The 13,682-nt window shown below is 43.5% G+C and overlaps 1 protein-coding gene across 1 annotated transcript in view; it reads right to left on the minus strand.

The window, feature by feature from the left end:
* Positions 1-10,902: 10,902 nt before the first annotated feature.
* Positions 10,903-13,682, minus strand: part of asf1bb (anti-silencing function 1Bb histone chaperone) — a 28,690-nt gene continuing 25,910 nt past the window's right edge. Inside the window, exon 4 of the mRNA XM_072564078.1 lies at positions 10,903-11,975. Coding sequence (XP_072420179.1) covers positions 11,772-11,975 — 204 coding nt within the window. The 3' untranslated portion in view covers positions 10,903-11,771. The remainder of the gene's footprint in view (positions 11,976-13,682) is intronic.

The raw sequence follows: 13,682 nt of genomic DNA on the forward strand, positions 1-13,682 counted from the left end.
CGCCCTGAACAGGGGAAATGCTCCGCCTCATCACGTGACCCATGGCCCTGTGCTCTCGTGGGAGATTCGCGTTTCCACGAGCGACGAGTCCACGCCCACGAAGGATGATTGACTGTCCAAATGCCCCGCCCAACCCCACGGCCTGTGATTGACACCCTTCACGGTTGATGGACCGGCAGATGACAGGTGCTCGCCCCGCCCTCTGCTGGTGGTCTGTGTCCCGCCCAGCGGCGGTCACTTGCTACGACGTGACTCCACCCACTGCCGCCGGTTGACAGGTCGTGGCCCCGCCCACTCCCGGTAATTGATGCGCCTCCTCAACGGTCTCATTGATGTCATCCATTCAACTCCCATCCCCCTTTTCCCCTCCCCTCCCCCTATCCCAGTTCAGAAACCCTTGGTTAACCTGGTGTCCAGGGAGGGAGAGTGGTTCACAACAAGAACATTGACTAAGTGGACTCTACTGGTCTATGGAGTCCAGCCTGAAGATTAACCATTTGACCAAATAGCCATCCCTGGTTTTACCTGGAGACCACATCAAAGAGAAGCCTTCAACTATCTGGGCATCCCTGGTTTTACCTGGAGACCACATCAAAGAGAAGCCTTCAACTATCTGGGCATCCCTGGTTTTACCTGGCCAGTATTCAGGATGGTCCATCAGATGGTTGGTCCTATCCGGATCAGCAGTGGAAAGATGCTCAGGCGGGTTCTTGAGCTGGTTCAACTCTAGTAAGACTGCTTTTTCGGGATCCTTATCCTTTGGTCCGCTCAACCTATATTTAAGCTCTCTGAACTCTACAGAGCGAGAGTGCATACTCTATCTTGGCCAAACAAAAACCCTATAATTGAGTGTTGATCTCTCCATAGCTTGATTTAGTGACTTGAAAATGGCGCTGGTTTCCATGAATGTCAGACAGCCCCTAACCGTATTGTCTTTTTATTACATCATCAAAGGCTAATGGAATGTTGGCCATTATCTCAAAAGGGATAGAATACAAAGGGGCGGAAGTTATATTACAGTTATATAAAGCTCTGGTTAGACTCCATTTAGGGTGTTCAGTCTGGCTGTTGCACCTTAGGAACAATGTAGTAGCTTCAGAGGGGTGCAGTGCAGTTTCACCTGTACTCTGGCTAAAAGATTTTTTAAATCTAATTCTTATTTATCTTATTGTAGCCAAAGATTTGCTTGCATTGGCTTCTTTTCCCATTCTGGACCATTGCCCTTTGAGCTCACTTCCAAGAATCTATCCTTCCCCATCCTCTTTTCATGACAAGCTGCTCCTCAGCTTGATCATCTGAAATCATTTTACACTTCTATATAAGCAATATTCAGATTCTCCTCACCACAGCATTTTGACGCCTCCAGTGTCTCTAAGTGACATCCAGTTGCAGCTGAGCAGACATTTCCAGCAACAAAATAATGCAAAGATTGAAGTTCTTGCTCCAATTCTCCATAACTGTCGCTCTCTCTTGTAACTGTTTAAAGCCGAACAAGCTGTTCTCAAACTTGCCATCAATTTGATCACAAGATGAGCTGAATGCAGAGTCACACTGTCATCAACACTGTCTATTCTCACCCCTTGAACATGGTTTGAGTCCACCATATCTTAGGCCATCTGCAAATGGAGCTTTTTTTAAAATCAGTAGGCTTGACTATTCCTATGCTCGATTAGTGGTGCTGGAAGAGCACAGCAGTTCAGGCAGCATCCAACGAGCAGCGAAATCGACGTTTCGGGCAAAAGCCCTTCATCAGGTCATGTGTTGCCCTCCATAAACTTAACATAATCCGAAACTCTGCTGCCTGTGTTCTTACACAAAGAAATCCTGTTCACCTATCACCTCTATCCTCACTAAACGACATTGCTCCTAACGTGCAGCACTTTGAGTTTAAATTGATGTTCCTTGATTTCAAGTCTCTCTTTATCTTTGTGCTCTCTACCTGTATAACCTTCCCCAACTTGCTGAGATGTCTGGGATCCTGTAATTAGCTTCATGAGCATCTCCAATTTTCATTTCTCCATCATTTGTGGCCATGCTTTCAGCTGCTAAGTTCTGAAGCTCTGGGATCCCCTGCTTAATCTCTCCATCTTTCAACATCACTTTCTTCCTTTACAACCTACCTTTGTGTATAATTATGATCAGAGTCATAGAGGTGTACAGCACAAGAGCTTTGGTCCAACTCGCTCATGCGAACCAGCTATCCTAAATTAATCTAGGTCCCATTTGCCAGCATTCAGCTTGTATTCTTCCAAACCCTTCCTATTCATGTACCCACCCAGATGCCTTTTAAACGTTGTAATTGTACCAGTCTCCACCAATTCCTCTGGCAGTTCATTCCATACACACACCACCTTCTGTATGAAAATGTTGTCCCTTGGGTCCCTTTCAAATTTTTCCCTTCTCACTTTAAAACTATGCCCTCTATCCCCCTACCCTGAGGGAAAAGACCTTGAATATTCACACTATCCACACCCCTCATGATTTTATAAATTTCAATAAGGTCACTCCTCAGCCTCTGACGCACCAGAGAGAATCACCTCGGCCTACTCAGCCTCTCCCTGTAGTGCAAACCCTCCAACTCTGGCAACACCCTTGTAAATCTGACTTAACGTCTCCTTTTTGAGGTCCTGCATCATATTTGTTTAATAATACTCTTGTGAAGCACCTCGGGACGTTGTATTATTTTAAAAATGCGATAGAAAATAGGCTGGGCTCTTTTCCTTGGAGTGTCAGAGGCTGAGGGGTGACCTTGTAGAAGTTTTTAAAATCTTAAGGGGCATGGATAGGGTAAATAGACAAGATCTTTTCCCCAGGGTGGGGGAGTCCAAAACTAGAGGGCACAGGTTTAAGGTGAGAGGGGAAAGATTTAAAAGGGACCTAAGAGGTCACTTTTTCACACACACGGTGGTGCATGTATGGAATGAGCTGCAAGAAGGAGTAGTGAAAGCTGGTACAATTACAACATTGCGAAGGCTAGGAGAAAGTGAAGACTGCAGATGCTGAAGATCAGAGTCAAAACGTGTGGTGCTGGAAAAGCGCAACAGGTCAGGCAGCATCCGGGGAGCAGGAGAGTCGACGTTTGTAGAGTCAAAGAATGCAGTCTAGTGAAGAGGCAAAAGATTTTCAAAGTGTGACAGGAAGGGGTAGAAAATACACACAGAAGAGTGCAGCAAAAATTAGAACCAGTAAGATTTATAGCAGCTAAGAAGTCAAAGCTCAGGGCTGTTTATCTTACTGCAGGCAGCATTTGCATCAAGGTAAATGAGTAGACTGCACAAATGAAAATAAACATTTAAAAGGCAACTGGATTGGTATATGAATAGGAAAGGTTTAGAGGGATATGGGCCAAATGCTAGCGAATGGGATGAGATGAATTTAGGATATCTGGTGGGCATGGATGAGTTGGAATGAAGGGTCTGTTTCCATGCTTTATAACTCATTGACTCTTATGAGTCAAGGGTTACAGTGAAAGGGCAGGAAAGTGGATGTGAGGAATATTGAATCAGCTATGAACCTATTGAATCGCAGAGCAGGCTAATAGAGCCAATTAGCCATTTCCTCTTTATTTTGTTTGCGAGGATGTAATGGCTTGCATACAAGTGTTTTAAAGGACAAAACTGGAGATAATTTTCAAAACATTACCGAACTGACTGGTCTCTGGGAGGATTCTCACTTAAAACCCTTAATTTGACATCCATGGTCAACAAGTGAAGGACACAGAATGTGGAAAGCTATAGCCCTTTAGCCATTTTTGGAAAATGCTTGAATTTACTACTAAGGGAGTAATAGCAGGACACTTAGAAGCAGTTAATCTAATCAAAGAGTCAATGAGGTTATGTGAAAGGAAAATCATAAGTGCTTTCTTTGAGGATATAACAAGCACACTTGATAAAACAGAACCAGTAAGTAAGATATATTTGGATTTCAGGAGGCATTTGATAATATACCATATGAAAGGCTATTGCACAAGGTAAGAGGTATGGGGGTAATGGATAATGGATTGAGGATTGGTTAATACACAGAGGGAGAATGTCTAGATTAATATGTCATTTTCAGGTTGGAATGATGTCACTAGTGACGTGCCACAAGGATCAGTCCTCGGATCTCAATCATTTGTAATCTAAATTAGTGACTTGGAGGAAGGGGCAGTGTCTAAATTGTATCTAACTTAGCTAACGATACAAAAATGAGTGAAAGGGCATGTAGCGATGAGCACATCCAGATCTATAGAGAATATAAATAAAAGACTGAGTGGGCATAAACTTGGCAGAAGGGAAGTGTGAGGTCATGCACTTTGGTAAGAAGAAATAAAAGGCAGACTACTATTTAAACGGGGAGGGACTCCAAAAATGTCCACCTGAGAGGGATTTATTTGTGCAAAGAACACAAAAGGTTAGCATGCAGATACAGCAATAATAAAGAAAGGAAATGGAAATAGCCTTTGTTCCTTGAGGGTTAGAGGTTAAAAGTAGAGAAATCTTGTTAGAAATGTATATTGTGTTGGTGGGTCCACATCTGGAGTGCTATGTACAAGTTTGCTTCTGTTACCCATCTGACAACCCAACTACCCACTCACCTCACCCCCAATCCCCCGCAAACACACTGAAAAGTGTTCTGGTGAACCGAAATGAAGACTTAAAAGAGTCTATGCTGTATGGTTCTATAAAATGGAACATTGTCTGTCAGCTCCTGACAATCCTGCCCTATAAAAAGGATCCTGATGGAAATTCACTCACATTTCTGAAGAGGCCATATTCAGAGGTGCCAGCCAGGAATGCAAAGCTCCATCCTAAATAAAAACATTTGGCCTTTGTAGTCAGAAGCTCACCTAACCAGCAAGTAAAACACTAACACTGCAAAAAACCTAGTTTCACCTCTGACAGTTTTCAGAGAGAGGGACAGCTCGAGTAGCTAGTAAAAATATTCTGTCAGGAACTAAAAGCAATGACTTTGCAATGTTTAACAGGAGGAAATCTTTGCTCAAGTACCAGATATCAGACAGACAGCTGCTGTTACTTTATCAATTAAAAACTTAAAGATTGCAATTGATAAGTACATTTGAGGCAGGCAAAGGTATAAAGGGTTACAGAACCAAGGCAGGTGGATGAAAGATCAGCCACAATCTTATTGAATAGCTGAACATGATAAATGACCTGCACCTAACTTTGCTGTTCATTAAATGATTCCAGTGTCTTAGTCTCAGCCATTCTTCCCAAACAGTGCCCTAAATATCTCCTGGCTCCTGGAGGGGTGTGTTTGGGTTTGAACTCATCAGATTTGACCATATAGATTTGTTTATTGCCACCCCAATCCTACAGGAATATAACTCTTTAGGGCTTTTCTGGAAGCTGTTTTTCAGTCTTGGTGTTGCTCTTGCCTGGCTTTTGCCCCTTACTCTGGGTAACCATGGCCTGCTGGAACGTGCTATGGCAGCCACGTGAATTCTGCTTTTGTCACATAACTCATGAATTGTTTATCTGTAGAAAACGCAACACAGCCAAATGTTGTCAATGGGCAAATGTAGTATCTGGAGTCAATGCATTGACTCCGAGGTCTGAGAACAATAGATCGTTATGTATAGTTGTGGCAAGGCCTTGGACTCTGCCTGATGTATGCACATGCAGGGCATCTCGTGACTATGTTGTGGTTCTGTGTCTGACTGAGCAACTGTCAGCTAGGCTTCTGCTGTACTATACAAATCCAAGGCGATCTAGAGTGCTTTGGAGTATCACAGGACTGTACAAAGGAAAGATGTGCTCCCCATGATATCATGCAATAAAGTTTGTCAGTGCTCACGGTCTGAGTCCGGAGAATTTCTTCAACAGCTTTTCTGGCACAGTTGTAGTTTCCCTACATCTGAGCCTAGACAGTCCAGGTTTAAGGTCCACTTGATCCAGAGATGTCATAACATAACTGAACAGCTGATTAAAGTTAGCTGTAATGTTTCAGTCGGGGCTCTTGTGACATATCGCTAATGCTCATATCCCTAGGTCAGAGATCTGCCTTTAAATTCCACGTGCCATGGATGCCTTATAACATCTGACCTTGGTGGAGGACTCAGCTATGAATTTTGGCCTCATCATGATGTTGAACTGCTTTCCCGCTGCCTCTATCTCCACACTCATTTCTTCGAGCAGGAATACTCCCCCCTTCCATTCAACTATCTCCATTATTCACCCTATACTTGGACCCCTTCCTCTGGCCTCTTACCTACACTTGATCTCTTCAAAACTGCCAACATGTCTTCGGCCATCTCAACTTCTCTGCATTTCTCACCCACTCTAACCTGTCCTCTTCCGAAATTACTGCACTTCGCTCTCTTTTAGGTCCAATGCTAACTTTATTTTCAAACCAGCCACCAAAGGTGGTGCTGTTGTAGTCTGGCGCCCTGATCTTTAGCTTGTAGAGGCTCAACGCCAACTCTCGGACACTTCTTCCTACCACCCCTGGACCATGACACCACATTCAAATATTAAGCCATTATTGCCAGGACAGTCACCGATCTCATTACCTCTGGAGATCTTCCCCTCAATGCCTCTAACCTAGTAGTCTTCCAACCCTGGGCAACCCACTTCTACCTCTTTCCCAAAACTCAAGAATTTGACTGCTCTGGTAGGTTTATCATATCAGTCTGTTCCTACCCCACTGAGCTCCTTTCCTCCTACCTTGATTCCATCTTGTCTCCACTTGTCCAGACCCTGCCCACCTACGTCTGTGATTTCTCTGATGCCCTCCACCATGTTGACGATTTCCAGTTCCCTGGCCCTAACAACCTCCTGTTCACCAGGCATGTTTGATGCCTTTATACTTTCAGTCCCCACCTGGATGGTCTGAGAGCTCTCGGCTTCTTCCTTGACCAGAGGTCTGAACCCCATCCCCATTCACCACCACCCTCTTCCGCTTGGTTGAACTTATTCTCTCACTGAACAATTTCTCCTTTAGTTCATCTCACTTCTGCCAAATCAAAGGAGTGGCTATAGACACCCACATGGATCTCAGTTATGCCCTGCCTCTTTATGGGGTACGTGGAATCATCCTTGTTCCAGTCTTGCACTGGCCCCTTCCCTCAACTCCTCTTCAGGTACATCGATGACTGCTTTGGTGCCATTTCATACTACCCTCAGGACCTTGAAAACTTCATTACTTTTGCCTCCAATTTCCACCTCTCTATAACTTTAACTTCTTCCATTTCTGACATTTACTTTCTGTTCCTTGACCTCTCTGTCTCCATTTCAGGGAATAAACTGTCCACTGCCATCCACTACAAAGCCACTGACTCCCAAAGCTACCTTCACTACAGCTTGTCACACCCCAGGTCCTGCAAGGACTCCATCCCATTCTCCTAGTTCCTTCGCCTACATTGCATCTGTTCGGATGATACCACCTTCCACCTGATACCACCTGAGAACTACCTATATCAACATCTTTTCTTCATCAGTACTCTGCACCTGTTAGCCCCAGCGCACCCCCCCCCCCCCCAAACTATAAATGCTGTCCCCATTACACTTCAGCTCTGAAGTAGTCTTCAGTACAGATTCCAGCATCTGCAGTAATTTATTCCTACTCCTTATTTAAAATACCTTTTTTGAAATACAAGTGTATAGTGTTGGGGGGTGGAGGGTGCAGGCCACTTGCCTTGTATTTACTCCAGGAGAAAGTGAGGACTGCAGATGGTGGAGTGTGTCATAGTCAAAATGTGTAGTGCTGGAAAAGCACAGCAGGTCAAGCAGCATTCACAGAGCAGGAGAGTTGACATTTCAGGCATAAGCCCTTCATCAGAATATGAGGGGGAAGGGGGCTGAGCGATAGAGGGTCAGGGTGGGGAGGCAGATGAGAAGGCAATAGGTGGATGCAGATTGACAAACCCCCCCCCCCCCCAGCGCAATGAGATAGGTCTGTGGGGAAGGTGGAACAGATAGGTGGGAAAGAAGATGGGTGAGTGAGGTCAATAGGGCAGTGCCAAGTTGGAGGGGAGAGGAGATTTGGAAACCAGCAAATGATGCCATGTGGTAGAATGCCCCAAGGTGGATAATGAGGTGTTCTTCCTCCATTTAGAAGGTGGCTTTGATTTGGCAGTGGAAGGACCCAGGACCTACATGTCCTCAATGCAAACTGAAGTGGTTGGCCAGAGCAGTGGGGTTGTTGGGTGCATGCATCCCAGACATGCTCCACGACGAGTTAGCATACTGTCTCCCTTATGTACAGAAGACCACATCAAGAGCAACACCAGGATTCCAATACTGCAATCCCTTGACTAACTATAAATCTTCCTTCAATAAACTAGTTATTGTGGGAAATATTTGTAATAATTGTGCAAAGAAATTGGTACAAATGTAAATATTTTAAATTAGATTTCCCCTTTGAGGATCACTGGACTTGAAACATTAACTTTCTCCAGCAATACAATGGCTTTAAAAATCTGTTGTAGACAGGCAGGAGGCTGGAAAATACAGCAATCCAACCAGCATCAGAAGGTAGAGAAGTTGATGTTTTGGGTGTAACCAGCCTTCAGGACTGGGTGATCGTGTTGGGGAGCTGCACATAAAGGGGGTGATGGAGGCAAGGTGGTGAAGTGAGGATAGGCGAAGACAGGTAGAGCGTACGACCTAGTTGGTCAGTAGGAGGACTGCATTCTGTTGGTGACTGGAGGAATGGAAGGGAGAAGGAGGGGCTGGGAAGGGAGTCCAGGAACTGAAAGGGAGATTATTCGAAATGGGAGAACTCAAATGTTGAGTCTCCCAAGCTGTAGGCTGCACAGGTGGAAGATGTGTTGTTCCTCCAATTTGTGAGTTGCTTCGTTGTGGCAATGGAGGCTGAGGCTGGTCACGTCAGAAAGGGAGTGGGAAGGGGACAGTGACTGGGAGGTCCAGTAGGCCCCTATGGATCCAGCTGCGATGCTTGGTGAACCTTTGGGGAACCAAGTTTACGTTTGGTCTTCCCGAGAGAAGACCATATCAGGAGCACCTGATGCAGTAAACTAGGTTGAAGGAGAGACATGTGAACCTCTCTCACCTGGAATGACTGTTTGGGGCCTTGGATGGAGGCGAGGTGGTTGGTATACCAGCAGGTTTTGCATCTTTTCCGGTTGCAGGGGAAGGTGCCTTTGGATTCTGGAGGGTTGGTGGGGAAAAATGGAGAAAACCAAGGACAGAAGGGAACTATCCTTGTGGAAGGCAGACAGGACAAGATGTTCTTGGTGGTGGGGTCCAGTTGGTGGTAGCAGAAGTGTTTAAGGATGATGCAGAGACTGGTGGGGTGGTAGCTGAAGACAAGGGGGATTCAGTCATATAGGTGTTGGGGTGCAGTTTAGAGCAGTGGAATGGGAAATGAAGGCAGTGCGGTGGAGAGCTGTCTGGATGACAGGCCGGAAAAGCATGTTGTTCGAAATAGATGGTCCTCAGAAGCTTGGGAGTGAATTTGAGGGCAGGGTGGAAGTTATGGGTGAAGTTGATGAACTGCTCCAGTTCAGCCTGGGTGCAGGACACTGCACAGATGCAGTCATCGATTTAACGGCAGAAGAGTTGGGGCACATCAATGACTGCATTCGTGCAGCATCTTGCACCCAGGCTGAATCGGAGCAGTTCATCAACTTCACCCACAACTTCCACTCTGTCCTCAAATTCACTTTGTCCATCTCAGACACCTCCCTCCCCTTTCTTGAACTCTCCATTTCCATGTCTGGCAAGTCTCCAGATGGATGTTTACTACAAACTCTCAGACTCCCATAACTACCTGGACTATACCACCTCCCACCCAGTATCTTGCAAAAACCTCCATCCAGTTCTTCCAATTTCTCCAACAATCAGGAAAATATTTCCAAGATTATTCATTTAAGGTCAAGTAATCCAATTGGTGAACTCATAAGTGAAGTTACTAGTTTGAGGGGAACTCATTGCCAGGAAGAAAAACATATCAAAATCTTAGAGTTTCCCTCAACATTGTGGATGTGCCAACACCAAATGGACTACAGCAGTTCAAGGAGGCAGATCACCACCTCGGGAACTGGGGAAGGGTAAAATGTTGGCTCAGTGATGCTCACATCCCAGAATGGGAGTCGTCTCGCGCCACTCATTTGTAATGCTGCTGGAAACAGGAATACTTGAAATATATCAAAGAGCAACATCCAGATTGTAAAATTCTAGATGGCTATATTACCTTTCAGAGAAAATCTGAAATGATAAAGAGCACACACTATGTTTGATCAACATGTTTAAGATTTCTCTAAACCATAACAGATCAGATTTGCTAAATCAAAATTGGCTTAATGAGGTGATGACAGCTTCTGATCAGAATGACATGATAAGACAAAAACAGGGCTGAAAAAGTAGTTGTGTAAAACAATCAAAATAGTGGCAAGGTGCAAGTTTGGCAGCAAAGAGCTGCTAAAAGCTAACCTCAAGCTACACAATGAAAGCCTTTCCAAAATATTCGAAAAGGATGCCAAGTAAAAGTACAAGAACTTCAGCAATTGAACAGCAAGGGCACTGTCAACGGTTCGAGATGAGTAATCCTTATGATTCACCAAAGGATACAAATATAGTATGCCTTAAATCTTTGGAACAAAAAAATTAAGTGCCCAACTTAACCATTGCCAACTTGAATGAATTTTAAAATAAATTTTCCAAATTGGCCATCTGCCAACTGGAAAGGAGGCCTGATAAGTGGGACAGCTAGTGTAAGTCTACTAATTGGTAAGAATGCAAAATAGCTTTTGGCATCAACTCCAAACCCTCCTTTCAGCAAGGTTATTGGTGCACCCCTTCAGTTTAAATGATTTGTCAGGTTAAGATCTGCTTCATCTAACAAACATCCCTTACCAAGTTACTTAAGTACTACCTTAATTGTGCAATAGCTCCTATATAAATAAAAATCCAGTAACTATGGCAACAAAAAGGCATCACAGCATTTACAAGTGCTTTTATTCAGACAAAGCAAGACAATACAATTCTACACAGCTAACACTTATAAAAATGGCTGCAGTTTTCAAAACCACCAATGCTGCTGCTTTATAAAGCTTATATTGATTTCAACTTTTTAATCGACCTCTCCCACGTACTGGATGCAGGTAGGTTTGGATCACGATTTACAAAGTACAATATTAAAAGTTACAAAAATGTTTTTCATTGAACTTTAAGAATTATGCCAGACAGCCAGGGTTCAAAAAGTGTTAAACTTCCAGCTTGGGTTATATGATAGCACTGCTGGATTGATGGTATGTTAGACTGGTGAGTCTGGTTCCTCCACAAGACAGCTCCCAAATTGTTGCTGAGGCCACAAGTTAGTGGACGAATTACTGACTATAACTGCATAGCCAGTTGAAGTTTCAAAAGTGACCAATTCTTGGGGTTATTTTTGAACAGGCATTGAACAGAAAAACATCACATTCAACACAAACAGGACTTGTCCACTTCCCCACCCAGAATTTATGGACTTACTACACAATAAACAAAACTCCTACAAATACATTCTGTAGTTCAACACTCATAGGCACCAACTGGCTTTGCAATCCCAGAATATTTACCAGTAAAAAGCATTATTGCTCCCTTTGGGCAAAAACAACCAGCTGAATGTAATCAATGTACCTGGCCCAGTGCCATGAATGGCAATACCATGGCCTCGAATCCATACCACTCCCTGACCCCTGTAGACAATACCACCTCTGGGGGTATTGAAGTTTGACTTAAATACTCCATAGAATTAACTCCAAAAGCTAGCAAACCCTGATACAAAAGAACATTTCATCCACTGTCATCCTTATTCACTGGCAGGTTTCACATGCAGTCCATAGAGTTCTCTGGAACAATACTCAGGGCACTTCCTGCTCCAAGTCCTTTCAACGGTGTACAGGTAGGAGGAAGCATTGCATTTGAACTTGGGTCAACATTCTCAATATCTTCCATTTTTTCTCCAGTGCACTCCCAGTTGATGTGGAACCTGGTAACTCTTGGATTGGAGGCCAAAATATTTCGCTGGAGCTGAAAAGGAGCAAGAGGACAGAATTAACTGCAGGTCATATTTCAGACCTATGTAAGACACTACTAAATTAGTGAAAAAGCAAGATGAGCTATAGCAGCCAACCATTTTGCCCATTAAGAGTACACCATTTAATAGGACCATGGTTGATCTGAATCAACTTGTTTGTCTTATCCACTAATTCCCTAGATTCATTGTTAAAACAACTCAGCCTTGAACATCCTTAATGACCCAAACCTAACAACCCTCTGCAGTAAGAAAATTCCACAAATTCACTACGCTATAGATGAAATTCTGCATTTGTCTTAAATGGGGAATCTTTAGTCAGATCATGTCCTCTGGTCTGAGATTCTCCTACAACTGGGAACAACAATCTAGCACTTTCCCTGTTAGCCAAAGAACTGAATTGTTTCAAATAAAGTCACTTCATTCTAAAATGAGCAAAAGCCCAACTCATTCATGAAAATCCTTCCATACCCAAGATCAAACCCATGAAGAGTCTGTATATTGCCCCCACATCAGTAAGTCCTGGATAAAAACAGGACCAAAAAACTGTACAGTATTCTAGCTGTGAACTGATCACCCTGCCCAAATATTTTAAGTACTCCCATTTCCTTTGAAAGGAAGACCATTCCACCTGTCTTCCCCATTACTAACAGGATTTGTGCAATAACTGATCTACAAAAATCTGTGCAGCAGCTTTCTGCAATATTATTCATGATATCTGCAGTTTTGGTCCAGTTGCTTAACCGGTGGTCATCCTCCCCACTTGCCTTCTCACCTATTTACATCACCTGTAAACTTGACAATAGTACATTCACTTTCTTCATCCAAGACATCACGCTGTAAATAACTGGCCAACTGGTCCATGTAGCACTCCAATAGGGATTTCCACCCCAAAAATGTCCCCATTTACCCCAATGTCTTTTTTCAGTTAGTTATTCCTAGCCATGCTATTAGCCCTCACACTGGGCTCTTATTCAAGTTGCTTGTGTAGAACATTACACTTTTGGAAATCCAAATAATTTGCACCACTTCTTATCCTTTATCAATCTTGCTTGTTAACTCAACAATTTTCAGGCATAATTTCCCCTCGGTGACTGCTTAATTAAATTATGCATTTCTAAAACATTCTACTTTAACAGATGCTGACATTCACTAATGACAGATTGTAAGCTGACTGGCCTACGATGCCAGTTGTTTGTCTCTCCTCCTCTTGAGGAAGTAGCGTTAATTTTGGCAGTTTTCAATGCTCTGAGCCTTTTCCAGAGGAAAAGAAACTTTAAGATTACGATTGCATCTATTGTAGCTACCTCCTTCAAACATTTGATGTAACCCACTTTTAGCCATATTAGAGTGATTGCTATTGTTTATTTCCTTCTTAGGGGCAGAAGTTAGTAGTTGAAAAGTCATAACTTAAATATTTAGTTCCCAGCTTCGATCTCTTTGTAACCAGGTCTCTACAGTAGCTGTAAAATCACCTATGTGCTGTTAATTCATTTAATTTTGTTCCCAACAGTGAAGAACCATTCGTTTCATTTTTCACTTAACCCTATTTGCTGTCCGTTTTAATGTTTGCGGACTCTGCTACTTCCAACATTCTAGGTATCACTAGATAGAATAGTGAAGGCAACACTTGGTGTACTTTTCTATATTGGTCAGAGCATTGAGTATAGTAGTTGGGAGGTAATGTTGCAGCTGTACAGGAC

Source organism: Chiloscyllium punctatum, chromosome 46 (assembly GCF_047496795.1).
Source record: "Chiloscyllium punctatum isolate Juve2018m chromosome 46, sChiPun1.3, whole genome shotgun sequence".
Taxonomy (NCBI): domain Eukaryota; kingdom Metazoa; phylum Chordata; class Chondrichthyes; order Orectolobiformes; family Hemiscylliidae; genus Chiloscyllium; species Chiloscyllium punctatum.